This window comes from Pyrgilauda ruficollis, unplaced genomic scaffold (genome assembly GCF_017590135.1).
Source record: "Pyrgilauda ruficollis isolate IOZ18807 unplaced genomic scaffold, ASM1759013v1 scaffold6, whole genome shotgun sequence".
In the NCBI taxonomy this organism is placed as follows: Eukaryota; Metazoa; Chordata; class Aves; order Passeriformes; family Passeridae; genus Pyrgilauda; species Pyrgilauda ruficollis.
The window spans coordinates 15,351,981-15,377,633 of record NW_024527710.1 but is presented as its reverse complement, the minus strand read 5'-3'; the positions used below and the strand labels follow the sequence as shown (position 1 = coordinate 15,377,633).

At 46.3% G+C, this 25,653-nt stretch overlaps 1 protein-coding gene across 2 annotated transcripts in view; it reads left to right on the top strand.

The window, feature by feature from the left end:
• PLPP3 (phospholipid phosphatase 3) overlaps nt 1-25,653 on the top strand; it is a 43,992-nt gene that overhangs the window by 2,193 nt on the left and 16,146 nt on the right. For both annotated transcript variants that reach the window (XM_041483083.1, XM_041483084.1), the window contains exon 3: nt 21,908-22,065. In XM_041483083.1, coding sequence (XP_041339017.1) covers nt 21,908-22,065 — 158 coding nt within the window. The remainder of the gene's footprint in view (nt 1-21,907; nt 22,066-25,653) is intronic.

Genomic DNA, 25,653 nt, shown 5'->3' with positions numbered 1-25,653 from the left:
AGGTGAAGGGCATGGGTGGGACATGGTGAGGGAGATGATTATGGGATGGAGAGCCCATGATGTGTGTTTGGGGATGGATAACTCATGATGTGTGTTTGGGGATGGGCTTTGCATATACACCCGGACCAGGACCAGGAATATCGGACCTGTCAGTGGATGACTGGGCATGAGTTGCTGTCAAAGCTGCCCCACTCATGGGAGGCTTGGCTTGCTCTTCCTTCTGCCTTTTGCTAGGGAAGACTATGGGCTTATAGTTTGCAAGTACTTGAGTCCCATTTTCTTGTTAAAAAAATCCCCAAAAAAACATTTGTGAAGTGGAAAAAAGGTGCCCTAGCTGAATCCTTCCTGTAAGAGAAAGGTGGACTGGTACATGTTGATGGATATTTACATATACAGTGGGGAAAAAAAGTCCCATGTGAGATAACAAGGAGCAGAATTGGGTGAAATGAGTTCTTCTGAGGTGGAGGGACCAGCAGAGATCTAATGCTGGTGCATGTGGGCACATGGCCAGTGGCCTCCAGTGCAGTCAAACTGAGTTACGCCTCTTGAGCAGTTGCCCAAAGACATTCAGAGAAGCAGGGAAACAGAAGGCTTTTTCTCATTTGAGGACCACTTTAGGAAATATTAAAAGTGGCCATTTGATTTGCAGAAGCCTGTGACGCTGCACTGGTTCCTGCTGCAGGTAATGCCATAATTCAGCCTTGAATTGGTTTTCTCTGAGGGGAAAATGAAAAGAGGGAACTACGGCTGGAATGTTTTTCAGAAATGACACACTCTGTGTGAGGCTGTAGATGTGTACAAACCCTTTGTTTACACACAAATTTAAACAAATTACCCAGAAGACAATTACCATAAACATCTAAGAAAGTCTGAATTAGTAAAGCTGAACTATCAGGAGCTTCCTTCAGCTTTAATTTGGTGAGAGTAGTTAGAAAGATCCACTTTTGTCTTTCATCCTTAAGCAGTACAATGGTTATCTCAATAGCAAATGCATGAGAGGAAGATTTGTATCTTTTTTTTCTTGGGGAGCAGGGTCACGGAGCCAATGGCTGGTGGAGCGAGTTGGATGAAGATCCACTGCACCAAACCCTCTCATTTTTCCTGCATTTCCAACTTGAGTTGAGTTGGCAGGGAGCTGGATGTTCCTGAATGACCAGCCCACTCCTCTAATGAGTGCACTTGGCACTCATAAATCCCTGGGCTCTTGCATGAACAAGAGGTTTGATCACCGACACTGTGAACTTCCCAGAAATTCCGTGCCCGTGCTTAACTCCATAAAAGTAGGCAGAAAAGAACTGAGTGTGCATTTATTAAAGCAGGTCATGCAAGGGGGGAAAATAACTTTCTCCATCTGCTTCCTCCTCTTGGGAGGGCTCTGTTTAGAGGAGTGGAAGATGCTTCCTGAAATTGTTAGGGCCACAGGCGAGCTTGGTGGTGTGGAAGAGTCCCCGCTGCCCTGTCCCTGTCTCCTGATCACTGCAAAACATCTGAAAATGTGATGGAGGGGGTCTGGGCAGGTCTGACATTCCTCCTGCTGAGCTGGTTGGTGTCTTTACTTCGTAGAGCAGTGGGGAACTCTCTGAGCAGCAAAACAAGAGGCGTGATGGGTGGACCTCACTCCTCCTTCATCTGATCATCTGCCACCCATCCCTCTGCCAGGAGTTTCCTGCACCTCCTACCTGGAGCTTGGAGTTGTTATTTGGGGGAGCTGGGGTGAGCCTGGCTGGCGCAGATCTCGGGGGACAACTTTCCGTGGTGCCATGGGGTTTTCTATCCTGCAACAGCCACCAAACCTCCTCCTGATGCAGGAGACATGGCCAGGTGGGGAAAAGCCTCCTGCCCTGACCCTTGAGGAGGGATGTTTCGGAGCATGGCCCCACAGATGTAGCATCTAGGGTTAAATTTACGCCTCTCAGACCTGCTGTTTTCCCTTGGCAGGGACTCCTGGTGTTCAGCAAGCTCTGAGCAGCCACCTGTGCTCTGCTGACGGCTGCTAAGTCAAGCGTTTAATCTCAGAAGAGGGGAAGGCTGTGTCAGCAAGGGTGATAGGGCAGATGAGGGTCTTCAGTAGCTTGTATTTGTGCAGCTTGTGCAGGTAAAACAGCTTCCAAAAAGTCCTGCTTGTGCCATAAAATAGAAGGATTTCATCTGGCATACCTGCTTCTGAGGCTTGTGGAAATTGGCTTTATGGGAGCATATGTTTCAGGCTGGTGGGATGTAAACTGCACATAATTTACTGCCCTTCTTCTTTTCTGTCTCTAATTTAATTTTCTCTCTTCTGTCAATCCCAGTTAATCTGTGCAACACAAGTTTTACTGCCTTGGGAAGGTTTTTTTGAAGCAACAGATGGATAGACCTCTTACAACCTTAATATCTCTTCAGCTTTCTCACAAATTTGGCATCTCCTGTAGTGAGCTTGATGCTAAAATGAACTTTGAAAGTAAATATTTATGTTAGCTGGACCTTGACATGTTTATGTAAGTGGGTATATAATCTTATAATTTGGGCTAACAGTTTAGATTACTCTTGACTTCCCTCTTCTGTGTAGAAAATTGTGTAGTCCTCCAGCTCTCAGAAGCAAAAAGGATTTGAGCTCTGCCAGGGGTCCTGTCGCTTCATCACAAAAATTGGTGCAAACAGGCCTGGGATTGTCATCTAAGTGTAAGGAGTGGGAGGAATTGGAGATGAGGGGTGAGGTTAGAGTTATTTGGATGGTGTAAAGCTGGATGTGATGAGCTAAGCAACTTCACTTTGTTTGGGTTGGGGCTGTTGTTTTTATTTTTAGGACTGCCCCGCTGCACAGCACTCACTTGTCACATGGGTCACATCTTTCTGTGCACCTGAAGAAGACACTGAGCCAACCATTTCTTGTTTCCAGCAAGGGACAGCAAGACCTGACTGTACCAAACCAGCTGGACAGTCCCAGCCCCTCGGTGATGCCTTCTCCACACTGTGTCTCCTCCGTGTCAGGGAGGACCGAGCCCACACCACACGGGAGAAGCTGTGTGGGTGGAGAGTCGTCATCGTGTTTTGAGCATCCCTAGGTGGGGTTTGGTCATTAATGTTTATGTATCTCTGCACAACCTGTAGGATCTCCTGGTGGCAGCGAGCTCCTGGCCAGGGATGGCTGCTCTGGAGGTGATCTGGCAAAGGCAGGTTGGCAGAAGTGGTACCTTGGCATGAGGTTGTTGTGCAGTTGGACTCTGCCAGAACTTGGGAGTAAAGGAGCTTTTTTTTTTTTGGAAAAGCTTCTTATTGAACCAACAGTCAGCACCTAAAGTGTGATACCCATCTGTTGTGCCTCCCTTGAAAGACCAAAGAAGCCAAAGATGACTGGAAGTAAAGGCAAGAGAAATATTTTAGAGGTGTTTGAAATCCACTTTTTCTGCATTTGCTTTGTGAAAACAAACAAACAAACAAAAAAAAAAAGACAACCGACCTATCAAAAAGAGATTATTAGTGACAATTATACTTGAGGTGTTAATTGCAGAACAAGGAAATGCTGTACCTATGGCAGACTGAGTCCTCAGGGGTATAAATCTGTTGGCTTTCCTGAGTTGGTGGAACTTGGCCAGCCTGAAGATGTGTCTCCAGGAAAAGCAGAATTACATGCAACTGCTTCATGGCCAGGAGTGCTTTGAATCCTGTGTACCTGCTGCTGAGACAGGCAGGAGATGGGAATCACAATTACAGCAGATGACATTTTTTTAATTGTCTGTTTGTAGTGAGCGCAGAAAATAATATAAACATCACTCCCAGATCAAACGGATTATTTTTATACCCTTTAAATCTCAATTTAATATGCATGCCTTTCCTGGGCTGCTTTGGTCTGACTCTGTTTGTCTGGATACAGGCTGGTGGTGTCTTCTCCAGATGCATGTGCTCTACGTACCACCCAAAAATGGTTTGCATACCACAGCTGGGGAACCTCTGGCAAACCAGGCCCCCTCTTCAGCATCTGAGATAGGCAGGGTGTTTGTGTGGCCCCATCTCTGCCTGAAATCCTTCAAAGAGGGGGAGGCAAAAGCCCAGCTCTGCTCTGGCGGAGCAGGCTCCATCCTCCCCGTTCCCTTCATACAATGCTCCCACTTCATCCATAGTAATCCAGAAGGGACCGTTGTGGTCTCCCGGCCTGCCTGTGCTTGGAACAAGGGCCTGCCTGTTGAAGGCAGCGTGGGGAAAGGCAGCAGCCTTCAAACCCTCCTATCCCAGCATTCACACAGCCAGAGCTGGGAACAGCAGCTTCCCTGGCATCCCAAGGGGCTGTGTCCCAGCGAGGGAAGGAAGCAGGGAAACCCCCTCCCAGGATGTGGCTTTCCCCCCTGCCAGCTGGGGTTTTGTATGAATGCTACCATACATATATACATACATATATTTTTTTTTAATTTTTTTTTTTTTTACATTTTCTTCCTTTTTGTTGTGTCTTAGGGCCTTGTTCGGCTCTTCTGATAGGTCAGGTTTCATATTTCAAACAAACAAAAAGGCTCAGAAATGAGAATGATAAAACCTCAATGAAAGAGGTGAATTAAAGTAATCCAGCGCTTATCCTGTAATTATAAAAGTCTGAAGTCAGTTTTTTGAATGCACTTCTGTGCTTCCTCCCTTGCCAGTGTGTCTGGAGGCCCAGCCTGTGGCCAGCCTTCCATCTGCCTTTCCAGATACCTCAGCTGGGTGGGTTTTTTTCCAGATACCAAAAGCTGGGAGAAGGGTGCCCTGTGTGTCACATTTCCTCATGGATCAGTGGCCCCTTTTCCCAGAAGGGCATTTGCATCCCTTTCAAAGCCACCCCATCTCCGTTTCAGTCTCTCCCATGACATCCACCTTGGAGGGGCACTACCTGCTCCACAATTTTAGAGCAGGTGGAAAGTTCCTTCATGTGGATCAGGTGTCTGTGGCCAGGGATGTGTTGGAGCAGCTGTTGGGAAATTGGAGAATCCCTTCTTGCCTCTTAGCTGCACACAAGGGCTCAGTTGCATTAGTGGGATCGTGATCAGCAGAAGTTGCTACTCCAGTTCGACCTGAGGAATCAGAATGCCACGAAACCCAGGGAATTTGAGGCGTCTTCATTTGGATTTTGATGCAAACAGTTTGAAAGCAGGCCTTCAGCATAAGTTTGTTACCAAGAGAATGCATGAATGAGTTTGAAAATCAGCTTTGTCGTGGCAGGTTTGGAAGTAGCAGAAATTCCTATGGAACTCCATCCTTTGGAGTCAGTCACGTAAGTGGGCTTGTTTTTCACATGTGCTGGATGTTTTGGAGACAGAGGGTTGAAAACAGACTCTGCATCAAGCCAAGTTACAAGCAGAACATGTAATTTAACTCCAGAGCTTGTGATGCTCTGAAAATGCCTGTGCTCTTTGTGCTGTGTGTTCCTGTTCCAGCCCTGGAACAGGACTGCATCCATGCACGACCTTGTCATCTCTGAGCACATGGTGCCCTCCTTCAGGGCCAGGCTGGGGCTGCCAGCCAGAGCCCAGATGGAGCTGCAGCTGCTCTGACATTGGTGGTGACACTGACTCAGTGGAGGGTGCTCATAATCCTCTACTGCTTTCCCATAGTTCTGCATCTCTTGCCCAGAAAGATGTGGAAGTGTGTTGGTCACAGCACTGAGGGGCTTGGGAGGTGCCTCCAGATTTTCTGGTAAAACACACCGCTGGGCATAGCCTGTGATGCTTGGAAAACACAGCAGATTGAGGATGGAGCAGTTGGCATTGCTGGGTTCACCCACAGCTTGCCCTGAACACCAAAGGTGGCTGTGGGACTGAGCTGTCCTTCACTGCTTCAGGAGCTTGCAGGTGTCAGACTGCACCTCTTGGAGCCTCATCATCTTTTTTGGCTGCTGGAGCTGAGAACAGTGTGGGTCTTCCTTCCCTGGCTTTAAAGAGAAGAAGTGAAAGTTACTGGTGAGATGTTTTGGGCAGCCATCCCTTCTGAAAGAAATTATACTCCTTCAGAGAGCTTCTGCCTCCCAAAAGTGTCAGTCTGGTGCTGCACAAAAGAAGAAATTAGCTGCTTTCACCTGTAAAATCATAAAAAATAACTGCCATTTTTGACCAGCCAGCGGTGCCCTGTTGCCTGCCCATGCATGCAGGCTCTGCATACAGATATTAATTATATTTCTGTTAATTGAGCATTAATATGAAGCTGAGACCTCATCACGTCGTCCAAGTGTCCAGCCACTGAATTTGAAAGCCAATGTGCCAAATGGGGTCTGGGCTTCCTGTCTCTTTGACACTCAGCAGGTTATTTATGACTTTTTTGGGGGGGCGTGGTGTGATGGGCTTTCCTTTAAGCCTGGAGGGAGCAGCCAGCCCAGCCCTGGTTATCATTCCCAGCCAGCTGACAGCAAGGTCTCTGCTCTGGTCTTTGTAGCAGCACAGTGGCCGTGGCAACCCACATCCCAAGCATTTTGAGGGCTTCCAAGGCTTTCCTGCAAGGCCCACCACCCTTTAAAGTGCTAGTTTCCAAAGGGAAAGTCGCAAACAGCGTGATGAAATGCTGATAAGCAGGTCTGGTCAGTAACCACTGGGTGCATTTGTGTTCTGAGTGATGCTCAGGGAGTAATTTTGGATGGCTGGCGAGCTGATGGCAGGCAGCAAAACTCCTTTGAAGTTGATAGCTGTGAATCAGTTTGGTGTTAGCAGGTTTCTGGAGCGGCTCTTTGATCACTGATCAGATGGCCCTTGCTTTTTGGGGAGCTGCTTCTCCCTGAATCCAAGTGCTGGGTCGAGGATCCCTGTGCCAGGCTGTGCTGCCCTTGGTCCTGCCCGGGCACGTCATGGGAGGTTTGTGCCTCTGGGAGTTTCTAATCTGGGGAGACAGGGAGCAGAAGGAGCAGCATCACCTCGGCGCGTGGGCAGGCGCTGGAGCCCGGCGAGGGCACACTTTGAAGGCAGTGTTTCCAGTACAGAGGCACCCAGGTGCCCAGTGGGGCTTTCAGAGCTGCTGAGGCACCTCTGATTCCTTCCTGAACTCCCCATTGGAGCTGCAAACTTCAGTGCTTCTGCCAGGCCTCCCAAAGCATCTTGAAATCAGATCCTCGGCGACTGTGGGGGAGTCTGTGACTGCCAGGGCTTGGGCTGAAGTGTGTCCCTAGGACATGCGTGCACCTGTCCTGGAACTTCCCACCTGAATTCCTGTGAAAACTTACCCAGGTGCCTCTGTTCTGGTGCTTCCATGCTCTGCAGAAAAGGGAAACAACCTTGGATTCACCCAATGCAGCAGGAGCTGCCTTGTCCTTTCCCAGAATAAGAGCTGGAGTTTTTCAGGTTAAGGATGTGGAGGAAAAGCTGCAATAAGGCATTTGCCAGTTGATAATACATTACAAAAATGGATGATTCTCAAAGGGAAGGCTTGGAGGGGCTTTTATCCTATTCATACTTCCCAGGCTGAGAGAAAGTTCCCTTTGCTGCCTGACCACAAGAGGCTGTGCTTTTCATAGAGGACTCAGGGGCTTTTTTTGCCTTTTTTTTTTTCCTTCTTATTAACTCATAAAAATTTGCAGCATCAGTTACTATCCCCTCTGATAATCCCATTTTTTCCCCCACATAATCTGGGCCAGATATTTTTTCATCCAGCCCTCCTGGTTTCTTGACCATCCCTGCAGCTTTAGCATGCAGCTGTCATTCTGCTGCAGCTCCCACAAAGCGGCTGAAAACCAAGGTAACAGCAACATTTTGAGTGAAGGGGATGAAATGTGGGATAGGTTCAGCGTATTTCTTTGTCATTGTTGGAGTCCTATTCAGTGTGGAACTGAATAGGAGGCTGATTAGCATGTGGAAGCATTTCTAAAGCATTGGGCTGTGAGGGTTGGGTGGTTTGGTTTTTTTTTTTTTTCCTTAAAGGAGAAGTTTTGTGGCATTTCTTTTTCTTACTGTGCTGGTACGAATCTTTGTCAAATGCAAAACCCATGGAAAAGACAGATAGCATTTTGGAGAAAGCCTGTTTTCATAAATCACCATGGGCACAAAGAAGTTTCCCAGTGTGTAAAACTCTCAGAGCCACTGCAGAATCTAGGCATGCAGCATGTTTGAAATTGCCAGACAAGTAGGATAGTGTTTGGGATACACCAGGATTGTGGATATAACAACAGGTACTTTGCTTTTGCTTTTGCTGAAGCTTTCTGCCACAAGTGGGTATTGGGTCTACAGCCTGAAAATCCACCTGCTTAAATCTCAGGGTTTTGCTTTCACAGGGAAAGATGTAACACCGAGGAAAATTAAAGCTGCCTGCAAGTGAACAACATCTTATTCCCCCGTGAAATTGCTTTAAGTCCTGGGCCTGAGGCTGGTTTTGGGGAAGAGAGGTTTTCCCTTTAGTGTCAGGGTGAGGTGTCAGGCTGATACTCTCATTAACACTTCCTTGCTGCAAGATCTGCTGTGTTTTCTCTGAGGGGTGAAATTGCCACCTTGGTTCTGTTTGTGGGTCTCAGCTGGGTCAGTGCTGGAGCAGACATCCTGCCCTGGGATCACCATATCTCTGCCTTTTGTGGGAACACGGGATTTTGGGGCATTTCCGAGTCCCAAGGGACATAGGGGAGACCCCCATTGCCTTCAGGGGCTGTGTGGATGTAGCAGAGTTGTGCCCTGAGCTTGCAGACAGAGTGGGCAGTGCAAGAAAATGCATTTTATTTCTGTGTACAGTGAGTATTTTTTTTCTGTGCACAGTGGGTGATGGACATGAGGCCTGTCTTGAAGGCCTCAGTGAGTGATGGCCTCGGGCTTGTATGGAAAGCTCACAGCAGTACCTGGAGTCAGACCCTCCTGGGGATGTGTGCATGGTCCAGACCTCATGCCTGGGTTTGTCTGATGCCTTGTCTGGTTTGGTTTCCTTTCAGTTACACCAGTCTAAATGGTCAGCTCACTGGTGTGCCTCAGTGTCATGCAATGGAATGGTTTGGGTGGGAAGGGACCTTAAAACTCATCTTGTTCCAACCCCCTGCCATGGGCAGGGACACCTTCCACTACCCCAGGTTGCTCCAAGCCCTGTCCAACCTGGCCTTGAACACTTCCAGGGATGGGGCAGCCACGGCTTCCCTGGGCAACCTGAGCCAAGGCCTCACCACCCTCTGAGTAATGCCAGCTATTGAAGGCTGATTAAAGCTATTGTTTAATTAAGGAGAACTCAGCTCCTCTGTTCACAATCCATGATTAAAGGATCTTTTGAAGTAATTCTGCAACACTTTCTTGCTCCCTGCCTTTCTCTCCCTCATGGTGGAGAAAGTTCCTGGTGCTGAGGGTGCCCAGCTCGGCGGGCTGCGCGCTATTACGGGACCGCAAACCTGCCGGCAGATCTGGCTGCTGCCAAAGGCATCCCAACATGAAAAAGCCCTGCAGAGGGGTGGAAGGGAGTTCAATCTCAGGATACGCTGATTTGGAAAGGGAATCCAAACAAAGAGGCTTTTCAGCAGAGCCTGAGGCTTGGCTTCTCTCAAGGGCAGTTTGGGCTTGGGGAAGCATCCGGGAGGCGGCGAGCGGAGCAGGAGTACATGAGCTGGATGCTGCGTGGTGTAAGGTTTCCCAGCACAGCCTGGTTTTGTGTTACAGGCTGGGGAGCTGGCTCTAAGCTCTCCTCTCCTTTCTTTTCCTTTTATTTTTTTTTCACCCCCCTTTCTTTTATTTCTGTTGGAAACAAAGGAGAGGTTTAGGGTTTTTTTGTTGTTGTTGTTGTTGTTTTTTTTAATAAAGGTTCCCATCCCCTGCAGGTTTGGCGGTGCCTCTTGCTGTTGATGCTGGAGGGGGACCCTTTGGTGACTGTGACCTGGAGAAACCCTTTTCAGGGTCCCACGCAGGCCTCACAGGGATGTTTTATTTTGCTCAGAAAGCTCAGCCCTCTCAGGGGCTCGCTGAGGGCACTCTGGCAGGAGCTGGCGTTCCTGAGGGGACAGGCACCTCGTAAAGAAGTTCTGGCTCAGATAAGAAGTGAAATGAGGTGGATGCTGAGGCACCTTCTTTGCAGCAGGAGGGATGCAAAGTGGAGGGGGTGTCTGCCAGGCCCCCTGTTCCTATGGCAGCCCTGTCCCTCACTGTGACCCCTCTGGTGCCACCACGTTCCCGTGAGGTGCCAGGAAAGCCGAGTGGGGAGGAGGTGCTACCAACCATCCCAACCAACCAGTTGGGGTTTTTTATAGGCACCAGATGGTTTTAATAGAGGAAAGCTGAACTTCTTATGACCCTTCCCCACAGACGTTGTTTGTTGTTTTGTAATTGTGGCCAGGACAAAACCCTGTTCCAGAACCTGCAGTGAATCGAGAGCTTGGTGCCTTCTTCTCCATCCCACCATAAACCCCCCAGTGTCCCCACGCTCCTCTGCCTGCCCTGACTCCAAATGATCCAGGGGAAGCTGCTGGGCATGGAAAACTTGAGGCTTTCCACTGATCCCTGGCTAAAGAGATTAGCCAGAGAAGAAACCGAAACATCTAAAAGCAAAGCACAAGGAAGCAATAAAATGTCAGGCCATGTTTTCCCTGCTGGTTGATTAAAAATTCTCCTGATAAGCAGGAAAGCTTTCGTGGCTGGACAAGACCTGTATCGTGTCAAATGCAGTGAAAGGTTTATTAGAGAAGGATAAAGCGGTGCGAGCGTTGGGTTGTACTTGCAGCCCTCCTGGAATTGTTATCCCCCAGGGCTGAGGAGCAGCGTTTTTTGGAAAAGAGAAAGTCAAGCAGAAGGAGATGAGGCTGTGCTCCCCATGGGAAAACCATCAGCAGTGGCAAACCAGCAAGCTTGGAGACCTGTGCCCAGCCAGTGCCAAGATGCTCCACTGGGCCCACAGTTTCCCTCTAGCCTGAGAAATCTTGGGATCAAACACAAGATAGGAATGACAAAACAGGAAAACAAAAGGCTCACTTCCATGCTGTTGTGTTTGACTTCCCAAGGTTTTAATTGCCAAGGGCTGCATGGGGAGCCAGCTGGCTGCAAAGGGATGCAGATCTCCAGTAAGAGAGGCAAAGGGATGCAGATTTCAAGAGAAGAAAGGCTCTTTTTTGTTGTGGGTTTTTTTTTTTTTTAATCTTTTGTCAGAGAAACTAACAACTGTTATGTTTTCCTACAGGAGATGCAGTTTTGTGTACATTTCCCATTCAAAAAGTAAATTACCACTTTTAGTTACCTGCTTCCTCAGCTCCCCCAGCTGCTCTTGAAGCTTCTGCTGTTATTACTTTGCTACCTGTAGGAGTAAGAGGGTGCAAGCAGCAGGAAAGCCAAGTATAGAGTGCAAAGGGTGCCTCAATTTTATAATTTTTCTCCTTGGAGCAGTAAACCTCTGCTTGTTACAAAGGGAAAACACTGTAGGTGGTTTATCTTGCAAGCCCTTGTCCCATGCTCCAAGAGATGTGCATTTCCCTGCAGATGCGGTAAACAGTGTCAGCAGGATCAGGCCCACCGGTGTGTGGCCCTGGGAACAGGCTGGACAATCCCGATTTTACTGCCAAAACCTTGTTTTTATATGATAACTTGGAAAGAGGGAAAAAAGGCCAGCTTAAAGTAATAACAATAATAATATTAATAATAAAAAAGCATGGGCTATTTGGCACGCCGGGTGTATAAATCTCAACGTTAGCTACCTGTGAATCATCCAGCAGCACGTTAATTGGTACCCCTCAGTAGATGAGGATTTGGCACAAGGTCTGCATGTAATTACAAGCCACACACAGAAGGACACAGGCAGCTAATGAACTCCTGCCAAACTCCAGCTCCGCTCCTGCGGCTTTTGAAGCCCGCTGGTCTTTCAGCGTTTTGTATGGTAAGCACTGAAAGGCATCAAATCACTCCTTTGACAGTGTTTAGAAAGGGTTGGTTTGTTGAATAACCCAGTCCCTCCAAAGTCCCAAATCTGAGAACTGGAGCATCTATAGGCTCCTTTCTCAACAGAGCAGTAAATAGGCTGGAAATAGAGGACACCCCTGAGGAGCTCCTGCCTTGCTGACAGGAGCCAGAGGGCTCTGGTTGCCACGATGGGCTGCAAGAAAAGAAACTATTTCCACTTAAAAAATACTTCAAAACAATCCCACCAATGGGATGCTTTTTGTTCCCAAGCCCCGTTGTTTCACGCTGAGGCTGTGCACAGCATCTCTCATGGGTTTGCAGTTGCACTGGTGTTCTGAGTGAGGTGGTAAAAAAGGTTTTTGGAGGGTTTCTGCCCTGTTGGGAGGGCAGGTTTTCATGGGGCTGGGTTTGGAAGGATGTGGTGCTTTTTCATGGATGTTTTCTTGCTGGGATGGGATTTGAGCCTGAGCCCTTCTCCTCTTTTCATGTCTGAGATGACAAAGGGAGTAGTTGTTGAGATAAAAACAATTTCCATGAAAACCTGCGATTTTCAGGCAAACATACCAGGCGGGTTTCATGGCAGTACCATGGTGAAGAGGAATAATGCAGCTTGGCACGAAGCCCTTCCAAATAAAAAAAAAAAGGGGGGAGGAGAGGAAACAGAAGAGCCTTTGTCAAAATTAACTGCAATAAAGAAAAAGGGACTCCTATTCCCTTGGGCTTCTTTAACCTTCTTTCCTCAATTTATTCACACGTTCCTTGACAGCAGGGCACAGCATTGTTGCAGGAGTCTGGAAATGGAAATTGGGAGTTGTCCATTTTTGGTTTTAAAAGGCATGGTACATGTTGTGTCCCTCGAGTCAGTGTGAATAGAGCCTTGGCCCTTGCCTGTGCCATTCAGATGTGGCCCAGTTCATCCTGTCCCTTAAAGAAACAGGGTTATGGGATGTCACCTGGCTGCAGAATGCAGCTGTTATGGGCAGGTGCATGGGAAAGGGGCTGGGGTGACAAGGTGGCTGTGCTCATCCTACCTGGTCTTGTGCTTGCAGAACACGGTGGTGAAGTTTTCAGTGCTACTGTTACACTGGATTTACAGAATTTTCAGTTTCTTAGAGGGGGTAAAAGCACCCAGAATTCTGAGGTGTTGTGCAGCATGGAACCATGCTGTCCCAAAAAGTTCTGTTTGGCTTTTAGGGGCACAAATAATTCACTGGGTCTCATCCAGGGGCAGATGGGCAGGTAGGTAAGTCCTTGTGTGCAGCATGGGTCATCTGTCACTGCAGGTGATGTCTTGCCTCCAAAATACCCCATTTCCAGCTGCTTTCCATCAAAACTTCCATGGGCAGGGTGTCAGCATGGCTGGGGTAGCAGTTGTCATACCTCCTCCTTCCCCTGCAAAGTCTCCTTTCCCTGTAATACAAAGCTGTTTTAATTAGGAGCATGGTTTTTATTTATTTTTTTAACATTACCAGCACAATCTCAGATGTATCATGTATTGCTGTACATTAGGATGCCACTCTGTGCAGTCAAAATACAGAGGAACAAGAAGAATGGTAATATTAAACTTTTTTAACCCACTGATAAATAGGTAAAGCCTTTCAGAGCTCTGCTCTGGGGACCACCAAGATCAACCCCCATCACTTTAAGGGCCTTTGGATCACTTCCACCCACGTCTCTCTGCCTTTCAGCACTCTGGGCCGTGCTTTATGTCCTGGAAACTCTACCAAATCGCGACTACCGAGGGGGAAAAGCTTCATTTCCAGTTAATCAAGGGACTTGTGTAATACCATTTTCTCCTGGGGAACTTCCAGAAAAAAGAAAGGAGGAGAGGAAGGAGGGGGAGAAAGGGGAGCATTACATAAAGCAAGTATATTAAGAGGAAATAAATTATGAATTAAAAGTGATTAGTGAACTTTTAAGGAAGAGGTCAGAAGTGCTTTTTGGAATACAAACTTTTTAAGCTTCCAGTGCTTGTATTGGGTTACAGAGTTATAACCCGGCCTTATTTGTGCAGGTGGCTGCTGCTTCAAATCCGAAGAAGGATTTTGCATTTACAATAGGTACATTGACAGAACTGGGTCAAAAAGCTACTGGTGGCAGGATCAGGGCTATGGCCAGGGGCTCTGCTGCATCCTGCACAGGGGCAGTTGCTCCCAAAAACGTGCTTAATTACAGTGGCACTGCCTGGCCATGGTGATCAGGAAGATGTTTAGGAAGTTCAGTGATAAAGTTTGATGAATTTTTATGTAAGAGACCTAATGTTGACTAGGCTAACTGGCTTTATTTTTGCTTCATATGGTTTGTGTCTTTACTGAGTTAAAAATAATAGAATTTTGTTGGCTGCATTACACTGGCTACAGTTTTATATTTCTACCTGTTCTTGTTATGGTTTGGGGTGTCTGTGCAAAGAGGAGGAGCCAGGGCTTCCGTGTTGGGGTGTTTGGGGGCAAGAAACTGAGATAAGGAATTGTTGCTTGCTATTTTATGGATTAAAACAGCACCTACATCTCACAAAATTTTCCTTTTAAGTAGAGGGTGATGAATTGGCTGGATGGGGCCCTGAGCCAACCTGATCTAGTGGGTGATATCCCTGTGCATGAGTTGCAACTGGGTGATTTCTAAGGTTCCTTCAAACCCAATCTTTTCTATCATTCTGTGATGCTAAATGAGCTGAACAGAGTTGTGATTACATGGGGAAATATTAGTGTTCACCCAGCCAGTGGGGTGGCGGGGACAAAGGGGGGCAACTGCTTTGGTTTGGCAGAAATCTCTTAGATTCTCCTTGAAAGAAAGGGGGTGTTGAGTGTTGCTGGGGCTGGACAGTGGTCTGGGCAGTGGGTTGAGCCCTTCCTCGAAGGCAGAGCCCGGAGGAGTGGTGGTGAGAGGCTCGTTCCAAACCCTGCTGTCCAGCAGAGCCAGCCCTGCTCGCTCCATTTGTAATTGGAAACATCTTAGTCACCACAGTGTGTTTTTCACACAAGCTGTTTGCCTTCACCATTGCAGAGTTCACAGGCACATCTTTATTTTTTTTTAATTTTTCCCCTCTCTTCAAGCTGGGTCATCCTAGGTCAGGCTTGTCATATCTGTGAGACTTCCAAAGCACATGGTTATGCAAAGGTGCCTCAAAAAGTGTTGACACTTGGGGGGTTTTCATGGGTGTTGCAGTTTATCCCTTGCTGTAGACAATGGGAAATGATGGCTTTGTTTCCATCAAGTTTGGCTGGAGCTGGCTCTGGATTCCTGTTGGTAATGACTTTTAAATTCACCCTGTCCAAATTTGCTGATTGGCCAGTCTGGTTTAAATCTATTTCAGCCCACAAATGCAGAATTTTTTAAGGACCTACATATTGTGGCTTGGATAAGACCTTTTGTTCTTATTAATGCTTTCTGAGATATTGAAAATAAATGTGCACTTTAATATAAAGGTTTTTTTAATGCATCAGCTCATGCCAAACTCCCATGAAGAACAACTTAACACTCTTTGTAGAATTCCCTTCTCTTTCTTCCTCTGTATGTTGTCCTTATCTTTGAAAATAGGTGACAGCTACTCACTAAAAGCACTTTTTCTCCCAGAAAAAAGCAATGGCAGCATTCCTGTTCATCTGGAGCTCTTGGAGCATGAGGCTGGCACGTTGTGATCCGGCCACACGAAGAAGTATTTCTACTCTTGGTTTCAAATCCAGAGGAATTTGCAGTGCAAGAGGATAATTTGGCATTTGGCTTAAAGTATCCGTGACAAAGAACCTTTTTATAATGATATTCTCCCAGGATGGCTGGGTTAATAAATATGCTCCAGGTTGCACAGGGATTAACCACAAAGGATGAGTGTCATGGAATCGTGGAATGATTTGGGTTGGAAGGGATCTTAAAGCTTGTCTTTTTCATGGACAGTGACACTTTGCACTAGACCAGGTTGCTCAAAGTCCCATCCAACCTGTCCTTGAACATTTCCAAGGATGGGTTTGGGCAGCAGGTAGAGATTCCTGTCACTTTTGACACCACGTTTGGTTCCTTTTAAAGGCACTTCTCAAATACCTCTGCAGCCTGGGGTCATCAGTGTTATGGGGTTGTCCATATAGAAAATAAATATTTTTTCTTTTCTTCTTGTTTGCTATTGCACTAACAGGCATGAGAAGGTGTTTTGCCCAGTGTTCCTGATTAACCAGTTCTTACTAAAAACAAAGAAACAAACCCCAAAAAAGTAAGAACCCAGGAAATATCATCTAAGTCAAAATGAACCTTTATCTGCCACTAGGAAGTCTTTTAGAATCTGTAGCCTCTGGTAGACCTAAAATGGTGATGTTTGCTTTGAAGTTCCTGCCATTTAGCTGAAAAATAAAAATAGTAAAATGGACAACAAAAATGTCACTCTGTTCATAGAAAGGATGCCAGACAAATTAATATAGATGGGGCAAACGTTCATGGGAGTTACATGAACAAACCTACAGCAAGTAAAAAATAAAGTAATTTTTAATTTTTTTTCCTTATTTTTGGTGGAAACCAACCCATTGTGCCCATGAGCTTTTCCAAACAGGTCAAATCAGAGAAATGCAATATATACTGATCCTTGTTTATAGGTTCTTTGGTACTCTGAAGCAGGTACCTGTTTTACCATAAAGTCTAGGGTTTGTTTGTGTGGAGAATTTTCTCTCCCCATGTGTCAGCTGAGAGTAGTGGAACTGTAATCGAGCTGAATGGGAATCTGTTTGGCAAACAAAGATATTAGATGTGTTTCCAAAATACAGGCAGATGCACAGATCAGTCTGCTGGACTGCTGGAATCGAGGTGAAGAACAATTAAGGCTGTGCAGGTGGTAAAATAGCAGAGCTGATGGTTAGCCCGGTTGTCTCCTTGTCCTAGTGAATATGTGGTCCTCAAATATCCAGATTCAGTCAAAAAACATAAGGATGGAAGCACATCACTGATGCTTTCAAGACCTTTAAAAATCTGAATTTAATGTCTTCATCCAGTCTGCAGCAGGATCCTTATTTTGGCCGATACTGGGCTGCAGATCTGGTCCCTTGAGATTATTTTTTTAGCTGACCACACTCCTCCCATTCCTTCAGATAAACCCAGTGCTGGTGCAGAGCTGGCTTCTGTTTTGATTGACAGCACATGCCTGATACGGCAGAAATGTGGAAATAGTTCCGTTCATTGGGTTATTAACTTTTATTTATGTATTTATATATATATTTATACATGTACAGTGTAAGTTGGCTCCAGGAGTTGCTCGTTCTTGCAGCAGTTGCCAAGGCTGGCTTTGCAGTGCTGAAGTTCTTCTCTGAAAGTTTTGGGAAGCCAACTTTTAAAGCCCAAATAAAAGCCCACCGTAGGCTAATCTAGTTTATATGCATTTTTAAATATGTACAAATACTGTAAACCAAATAAGGTTTGTATGTACCCAAGATCAGCCACTAAGTACTTCAAATAGAGAGCTTGTCTCTTGTAGGTACCCAAATATTTACAGTGTGACTTGAGTAAGGAATTAGATAGCCCACTCAGCCCTGCCAAATTAATTAATGGTTTATTTCACTTATTTAGGTAGATGTCTGATCTAGTGAAACCCTAAGAACACCCAGGGTCTGGATAGTGGCAGGCAAAAGCATGGAATACTTGTTAGAAATTACCATTGCTTTTTTCAGATAGCCAGCAACAGCCCACTGACCTGCAGGGTTAAAGAACAAAGGGGAAAAAAACCCCTAAACTCCATCAAAATCAGACATTTAAAAAGGAAAAGGTGGTGATGGTGCTTAATTTGGTGCAAGGTGAAGGCTGGGCTGAGAAGATGAGAGTGGCCTGGGTGGGTCATTGCACAAATGTCTCCTGCCTTCTACTCCTTCCACTTTTTGATGAGTGGCCAATGAAAGCTTATCCCCTTTTTAAATATTTTTCCCCCTATTAAATCTGCACAAGTGTTAACTTTTCAAAGACTCTGAGATTCAAAGTGCTGTACCCAACACAGAGCCCTTTTTTCTCCTGCCTTTGATTTTTATGCACATTTCAAGCTGGTCAGAGAGTACACGGGGGTTTTGTTTAGGCTTGGTGCTGGGGTTTTAGCTTTCAAGCTGCCAGCTTTCCCAGGATTATTGCCTATTAACTGCCTCTTCATAAAGGTGCTGACCAAAGAAAGGAATATTTTTTCCTTGGTGCTAGACTTCCAAACTCGATTGGCTTTATTAAATGGAAAGACAAATAAATTTAAACCCTGCTCTGAAATACCTTAGCACAGGACACCAGCAGTTAGAGGTCACCAAGTCACTTGGACTTCCTCCCAACAAAAGCAACATCATTTTTCAATGTCCAGCCCCACAGCATCCCGCAGTGCCTCACACAATTCCTTAGTGTCCACACCTGCTCCGTGCCACTCGGAGCAGGGCTGAGCCTGTTTGGATGGGGCAAGATCAGTCCTCAAGAGAATTCTGTTATGGTTTGGAGCCATGTTTGATCTCTTACAGCAGAGCTGGATAAAAGCTTGTGGTTGGGATTTCCTCGTTCTGTTATTAAAGCAAAAAATCCCCTTTGTACAAGGAAAAGAAACTTTCCTTCACCTTGTGAAGGATGTTACAGGTCAGAAAGTAATTTCAGCACTGTTTACCTTTATTGCATTGGAAGAAGCAAATCCCTTTGTTTTATGCTTTAGTTTCCCATGAGATGGGGGTAGCAGCCCTTCTCTGGTTGCACATCTCCCTTTGGATATACCAGTGTTGTGTCCATGCTTTAGGACATGGTCATTTCTCAGCATGGAAATACTGGTATTAAGGAGGATGTGAAACCCGTCTGCAGCATTCCTAAAGATTTTGCAGTTGGTCTGCACATGACAGAATGACCAGACAGTACCATCTTTGGAGAAAAACAAACATCCCCAAAATCAGTAATTTTTCTGCCTGCCCTGTACATCTGTCATTCACTTCAGTGCAAGTCACTGTTTCCCGAAGTGAACCTCTTGTATCCTCAACAGTTTGGTACTGTGTGTAGGGATGGGAAGTGGTGGAGGTTGAAGCCTTAGCACATTTATGGGGTTCAATTATTGAATCTGTAGATCTGCAGCCAGGGATACACACTCTGAATTCCCTGTTAAAATGCTGACTCAGAGAAGCAGACAGGGGCAGGAGAGGTGATGAGGACAGATGTTCCATCCTCACAGTACAGCCCTACTCTGCTTGCCTTCCATTTCCAAGGTGTGTGGGCTGTAAGCCCCACTTCTGGATCCTTTTGCCTCGGGCAGATCTCCTAGTGTGAATAATGTCTCTGTGGTGTTTTGTTTGAGGGATTGCAAAGGCATCTCTCCCTGTGTTTAATTTTCTGTCTTCTTCCAGACTTCCCTCTGTAGTGTTTTTTCTGTAGAGCCCATGCTCTGCCAGCCTTTTGGCACCACTACAGGTTTCTCCATGCTAGAACCCCCTTGGCAAAAAAAATGTGAGTGGTGACCTAGTCCTTCAGACTCAGACAGGTCAAGAAATGTGGAAGAAGATGCCATTTTGAGCACAATTTATTATTTGCCATAGGCTGGGTTCTTCCATTCCTTGGGTGAAAGAGAAGCCTCTCACCCAACCCTCAAAATCGAAGGCATGCTATGTCTTCTGAGTAATATTCACTCAGTTATAGGGAGTGTGTTTATGTTTCTCATGTTAAAAAAAAAGGGAGTGGAAGGGGAAAAAAAAAAAGGGAATCTGAGGTTAGTGTTTTGCTGGAAAAATATCAAGACTTGATTGGCAATATCCCACTAAACCACAAGTTTGTAGGAGAGAAAACAAACCCATTGGATTTTCCAAACTATGCCTATGTGCTTTATGAAAATGTGTCCCATACCGGTCACTTATACTCTTATAGCTGTGGCAAGTGTACATATAATTGAAACACAGAAATACTACCCCATGCTGCTCAATGAATGAAGGAGAAACAAATCTTTATTATTCCTGGGTTCACAGAATATATAGGAACGCTATTGTCTCTTTTTTTGTAAAATGTATTTTTTTTAATTTTTTTTTTCTTTTAGGGCCGGTTTTAGCTTTCAGATGTATTTTATTGTCTGTGGGAACATGTGTTTTACAGACCTGTCATGTGAAAGCCATTAGCAAGAGGAACTGGAGGAGTAACAATGAGCCACGTAACCGTGGTGTGTCTACTCCCCAAGTTCAACCCCGTGCCGCCGCTCCGTGCGCGCGCGAAACCGGATCGCGCCCGGCAGCGTTAGCGCTTCTCCCCTGCCCTTCCTCCTCGGGAAACCTAAGGATTTTTTAAGTGGCCCATTAAAATGGGATTGCTGGCATCACAGGCAGGCTTCTGGGGCCAAGCTGGCTGGGCATCAGAACGGTTAAATCGTGGAATGAAGATCAGCTGGATTCATACGAGATGTCCGGTTTTATTTACCAAATCGGAGCTGGGCGGGCAGTTCTGGAACTGCTCCTCGCTGGTTCACACATGTGGTGGAAACTGTCCCGCCTTGCCAAGCAGCTCAGGGCCCAGAACTTGCAATTAACCCATTTCCAGAGTTTTTGAGAGGATCTGAAAGGGGCCCTGAGCAGTGGCCTAGACCACTATTGAGTACCTGAAAATTGTACTTCAGTACGTGTTGTCCCTGCTCACAGGCGATGGAGTTTTTTCTTAAGACTAACAAAACCCTGTAGTAATCCTGGCTTAGGCAAACGCATTAACATATAGGAAAAGCAGCCAAGGTGGATTGCGCAAAGTGAAATCCAGAGAGTGGTTCATGTGGAGAACATGGGGAACATTATTTTGGTGACACTTCTGAGCAGCATGCATGGTGCCCTCGCTAATCACATCTAGCAGATGGTGTTCACTACAAATGTGCTGTGGACAACTTTGGGTCAGACCCAACAGTGCTTCATTTTTTATTTATTATTTTTGTTCATTTTAGAAGGAAAATCCCTGTGATGTCTTTGACTGCTAGCTGTGTAAACAAACCCACAGATACTTAAGCAAGTTAGTGGTCGACAAGTATTCCCTAATGCTTTCTGTAGGATCTGGGTGTGAGACCTGTTGTCTTGGCCCAAGGACAGCTGGAACCACTGTGCATTTGTTTTTCCCCTTACCTGGGTTTCGCTCTGCAAGTGGGAGGAGGGTTTCCTGTGCCTTGTGGCTTGTGATTTACTCTGAACATGGGTTTCAGGGAATTTGGGGCTTGGTTTTGTGGGGATGTAGTGCTCCTCTCGATGATGGGCTTAACAGCAAAGATGGATGAGGAAACTGAGGCAAAGGGAAGGGGGATGCTCTGCCCAAGGTGACACTGTGGCTGGGAAACACCCTTCTAGGTTTGAGGCAGTGCTGTATTTGTCTGAAAAACTTTAAAAAATATGGATGTGCCACAATTTCCAAGTGTGCCCCCCATACTGTGTGTCCTGACCCATGGTCTTGAGCAGATCTGCACCCTGCCTGGTGCAAAGATCCAGCCAAGCTGTACAGACACGGGAATCCTGCACAGAGGGTTCCCAGATAGTATTTAAAACTCAGATTTCACGTGGCTTTATTGTGATTGAAGGTGAACAGGCTCGGATGGGAGTTCATCAGCTTTGGTGGATGCTCCGGTCCTTGCATGGATGGGTGTCCCACAGCTGCCCAAAGCACATGGTTGGTGCATTAGTAGGTACAAACAGGAAGCTGTCAATACAAAGAGGAGGGAGCCAAGGAAGGCTTCAAAGGCAGGGAAGTGATGGGGATGGAGAGAAGCTGGCCAGGTGGGAGAGAAGCCCTGCGGATACTCGATCCTGCCGTGTTTGTTTGCACAGCTCTGGGCTGCTCTGCCCGGCGCACTCGGAGGAGCATCGGGCTCTCCCCAGAGAAAAGTGCCAGATTGGTTTTCATGGCCTTTTGCAGAGGGATTGCTCCAGGGGTCTGTTCCTGTAAGTTAATATTTGCAGCGCACAGGGCTTAACTGGAACCAGGCTGCGCAGACATCTGATAACCATAACAGAGGAGATGCTTTTTCCCTGCAAGACCAGCTTGGAAAAACAAATCCCAATGCTATTCCCTTTGGAAAGATAGCAATACGGAAAGAAAAGCACCAGGAATGGTGGTGTGTGGTTTGCAAGGGGTTTTCTAGTTGAATCTTTGGGGTTTTTTTTGCCAACTTCTTGTTTTTGCCTGTATTGCTGATGGGTTTGGTTGTCTCCCCTTCTTTGTAGCCGGGTTGCCCTTCCTCATCATTGAGACAAGCACAATCCAGCCCTACCAGAGGGGCTTCTACTGCGACGACGACAGCATCAGGTACCCGCAGAAGAACGTGGAAACCATCAACGACGCGGTGCTGTGTGCTGCAGGCATCCTCATCGCCATCCTCGCGGTAAGTCCCACCTCCAAAACCTCCTCTTCTATCCCAGGAGGGGTTTTTTGGCACCTCTTTGTCCTGCTAATGCTGCCACGGTATCTACCCGGTGCACCTCTCTGCGATTGTTTGACTTTTGTAAGCGTGGAGTTGCAAACATTTACAAATGAAAGCTTGTAATGAGAGGAATGAGATTACTCTTGAAGCCTGTAAACAGGCCCAAAGCTGTTTGGGCAAGTCTGTGAGCTTCACAAGAACTTTTTCACCCTCCAGTAGGAGTTCAGAGTAGAGGCAAAAACACTTGAGTGTCAGTAAGGACTTGGCATGGTTTGTTGCTATTCAAATAACTTGTGGTATTTGCCTATTTTATAAGGTTTAAAAACAAAGAAAGGATACATCTTTTCAGCTAACCAGTGCCTGGAAAATTTAACAGGTTAGTATCAGGTTTTTAAGAGATTGCATATTACAGCCATTTTTGAAAGACAATTAAAACCTTCCATGGGGAGCATATTCCCATTCTCGCTGTAAAATGCAATGTCCCACCTTCCCAATGCCTCTTCTTTTTCCTTCTGCCAGTTTTTCTAGAGCTGTGCTTGGAAATGATTGCATGGCAAGAGCTTTATTTGTCAGCCAAAAAGCAGAACTCAGCCCATGAGCTGAGCCTCCTGATGCCCATGTGTGTCTGGTCTGGGTCAGAAGACAAGAGCTGTCTCCAGGTTGTTGCTTAAACACTTCCAGCTAAAATGAAATTCCCCTATGAAAAGTACCTACATATTTTTCCTTCTCACCTGCTGCCAGAACAGCTCAGGTGCTTTCCCAGAAGTGCCACCTTCCTCTTGCTCCTTCAGCTGGGAGGGATGGAGATGGAGAAGTCAGAAGCACTTGTTCTGCCTTTCACCTTTCCTTTCATGGAGTGTCATGGGCAATAGATATTTTAGGATGGCACAGTGCCTGCTTTGGTAATACACCATCCTCAGCCTTGAGAGATGTGAATATCTTCATAATTTCCTCATCTCTCCATCATTTCTTCATCTCTCCATCATTTCCTTATCTCTCCATCATTCCCTGACCACATACCACACACTCAGCAAAGCAAGTCCCCAAAATTTCCCTGTCCCTCTGCCCCCTCCTTCCCCAAAACAAGCCCATAGGTGCCAGGCCCCCAATTCTATAAACACAGCAGAATTTCACCCTGCAGGTGAATGACCCCTGAGTGTGGAAAAGCCATAAAAATGAAATGAAAAAGCCTCTCATTTTCGCATTACTGCCGGAGCTATCGGCACGCCAGCTCCATGCAGAGTGTGCTTCTGATCCCTAATGAGGCAGTGGCAAATACAGGAGTTGGAACAGAAACTGGAAACATAATCAGCTGCCTGTGTGATCCATCAACCCTCTACCACGAAATAGCAGGTCAATTAAAAGAGAATGAAAATCCCCAAAGAATTGGATGTTTCTGCCCTGGTTTCACTGTGCCCACAACAAATGTAACTTAATAAGGTAAATTCAAAAGCTCAGTTATTTGCTGTTGAGTGACACAAATAGCTAACGAGGAACTGAAGCAACAGATTTCTTTGCTATGGCAGCCTGCATGGAAAATTCAAGTCAGCCTGACCTCCTTTTTCAGATGTAACCCAGATACCAGAATTACTGTAGCATAATAGGAATTCCTTCCAAATCCACAGAGCACTGTGCGCGCTCCTTTCGCTCCTTTGGAAGGCAGGGCAGTGGTTATGAGCACTTCCAGGGAGCTGGCTTTTGGGATGGAGCAGCCAAAATTTCACACCCTCGCTTCACGTGGCGTCACAGGCAGTCTAGCCTGGGGTAAAAAGGTCCAGGTCATGTTTTAAGTGGCTTGAGGACACCCAGAGAGTTGGTTAAGTAAACGGCAGAGGCGAGACCTTTGCTTCCTTCAGGATGGGAGAGGACATGCATTTGGTTTTAATATCGGTGTATTTACTGACTTGAGGCAAATTTCCATGCAGATGACACTGGAGAGGCTTGTGCCCCTGGGCTGTGCACTCTCACCTCTCTCCTGACTGCTCTTCATGCTAGAACATGGTTGATGTGATGTTGCTGGATGTTGGTGGTCCCTTGGATGGTGGGAAGGGGAAGGTGACACTCCTGAGCTTCGTAGGAGTACCACTGCTGTGGTACCACGTCCCCACGCCTGATAGGTCCTGAAGGGCTATGAAAAATTCCTAATTAAATTAATTTGCCAGGTGATCTAAGTGACATGCCTGGATTAGCTGGCTGTTTTACAGTTGAAAGTGATATGCTGCAATGTGATTAGCACAGAGAATGTTACACCAAAAGCAAGTGGCTAGAAAAGCTCTAAAAGTAATTACAGGCTAATTGAATTGCTGGTAATATCTTCTAATAACAATAAAATGGACTTGATAACTGAAAGTCTGCAAAAAGCATTCACGGACAGAAACGTTTGATGTTGGCTTCTCTCTAGTGAGAGAAAAACTCTTTTTAAATATGTGTGCCAGGGAATTGTGCCCATCACCTGGGAATGGCACAAGTCCCATGTGGATGGCTCGCCAGGAGTGCAAGGCATGAGAAGAGCTTGATCTCTTTAGAACTTGTTTTCTTTTCAGGATGTCCTTCCAGTCTGTGCACATCTGTGCTGCATTAGTTTTTCACCGTCCTGCTTTATCTGGGACAGCACTGCCAAAAAACCAAGTTTACCCAATTTTTAGCTTCTCATTAAGTTGATCCATGGCTTTCACTAACTGGGGAGGGTTCCTGGGTACCCAGCAGCATTTTAGTGAGGGAGCGAAGGCTCCAATTTACAATCTGCTGCATGTGTGCAATTACCCAGACCACCAACGGTGAGAGAAAAATATTAATCCCCAGACTTTTGTTGGTCCCTGTTTAAAATGGTCACATGCCTTTCCCCAGGCCAAGAGCCTCAGGTTTGAGTGGATCTGTTTGTGACTTTGCAGTAATGGTACATCTCCCAGTGTCAGATATCGTCCTTAATTTGTCTGGCCTTCCCTCTGTGAAAGCCACAAGTTTTGAGCCTCAGAGCTCCCCTTCTTGTGAATTTAGGCTTTTGGGAGTGCAGGAGCCTCTGTGTCCATCCAGGGCAACCTCCCTCTGCAGGCCTCATGCCAGTAGATTTCCTGTGCTGGAAAGTGGTTCAAAATGGAGATAAACCATGGTCTTTGGAGACTATGTGAGGATTAAAATGATGCAGCTCCCTAAACAAGCCTTGGTCACTACCAGATTTCCAAGAGGAAATCTCAACTGTGACGTGTAACCCCCAAATGGTGGTGCAGCCGCTCAAAGAATTTCTGTGCATGGTAGCAGAGCCTGCTCTAGCTTGGCATTTATTTTCTGTTATTACAGTTGTATCTCTCTTTGATAAAGCCTGCTTAGCTGCAATTTCAGCTGCCTTAGGTCAACCTTTGTTTTTCCAAGCCTGGGTACGAGTGAGTTCAAACAATGATACAGCTTCAACTCTTCTTAGTCTAATTGCCATACTTTTCCAGTTTATTAGTTTCCAAAGGTTGTGCCAAGCTTTTAAAAAAGGTAGGCAGGGGAGCCTCGTCTCCTGCTTATGGCTGGCAGGCTGCCACGCTGGGAGGAATATTGCTGGCT